The sequence below is a fragment of the Hyphopichia burtonii genome (genome assembly GCF_001661395.1).
Source record: "Hyphopichia burtonii NRRL Y-1933 unplaced genomic scaffold HYPBUscaffold_4, whole genome shotgun sequence".
Classification (NCBI taxonomy): Eukaryota; Fungi; Ascomycota; class Pichiomycetes; order Serinales; family Debaryomycetaceae; genus Hyphopichia; species Hyphopichia burtonii.
Genome location: NW_017963731.1, coordinates 88541 through 89571, shown reverse-complemented (window position 1 = coordinate 89571; position 1031 = coordinate 88541). Strand labels below are relative to the sequence as shown.

The window sequence follows — 1031 nt, the reverse complement described above, 5'->3', positions numbered from 1 at the left end:
CCATGGTTTGGTACGGAATTCCTTAAGATCTCATCGTAACTTAAATTGATTGGTCTGGAATTCACACCAGATTAGTCAATCAAGCCAACCACGTCAATCACGCCAATCAAGCCAGCCTAGTCAAGTCCCACCATCTACTACTTGCTACTGCCATCTACTACTTACATCTCCCTACGGACTCCATGGCAATTACTACCTAATTACTCCACCTAATTACTGTTTAATTGAAGTAGGTACTGGTGTAATTTTAAATTGAGACATTGAGTTATTCTTGAACCAACAGTCAGATACATGTTCAAATAGCCATACTTGTATCTGTGCTTGAATACTACAGTCGAATACTACAGTCGAATACTACAGTCGAATACTACAGTCGAATACTACCTTCGAATACTACCTTCGAATACTGCCTTCGAATACTACCTTCGAATACTACATACAGATATTCTTTCTTAGCAGGTACTCGAGCTAAGACATAGTGCTGTTGGTATTCTAACTTTTCACTGAACATAATGAGTGGATTGATCATAGATTGAGTGAATTGAATAGATTGAGCATATTGAGTAGATTAAGCAGATGGAGTAGATTATATTTCGCATCCAGTACTTAAATGCGCAGTTGAACGAAAATGAAAAAACAAGAATCTTCAACGAATATGGCCAGCAAAACCCATAGGAAAGAGCAGGCTCAACCCAGGTCGACTGCCCTGGTGCTTACTGATCCGGAAAGAATCGAAAATCCCGAAGAAGAAGAATTGAAACCCATGACAAAGGAAGAAAAAGCCCGATTAGCCAAACAAATTCAATTACAACGAGAACAAGAAACCAAACAGGCATCATTCCCCCTTAATTATGTGTATGGGTTCCAAAATTTTGCCAATGAACATATGACTTTTTGTAAGTTTGTTGAAATGTTAGTTGTTGAATTCATTGTAGCGATTTTTTATTTATACTACTTCACCAAAGACTGGAAATTAGGACCACCAATTGGATTCAACATTTTGGGAATTATACTAGGTACTATATTTGCTT

The 1031-nt window shown here is 37.6% G+C and overlaps 1 protein-coding gene across 1 annotated transcript; it reads left to right on the top strand.

Moving 5' to 3' along the window:
• Positions 1-628: 628 nt before the first annotated feature.
• Positions 629-1016, top strand: HYPBUDRAFT_6134 (uncharacterized protein; the record flags this gene model as incomplete). Its single annotated transcript, XM_020223550.1, has 1 exon — positions 629-1016. A coding segment is annotated over one exon (388 nt), but the record flags the coding sequence as incomplete, so codon positions are not given.
• Between the last annotated feature and the right edge of the window lie 15 nt (positions 1017-1031).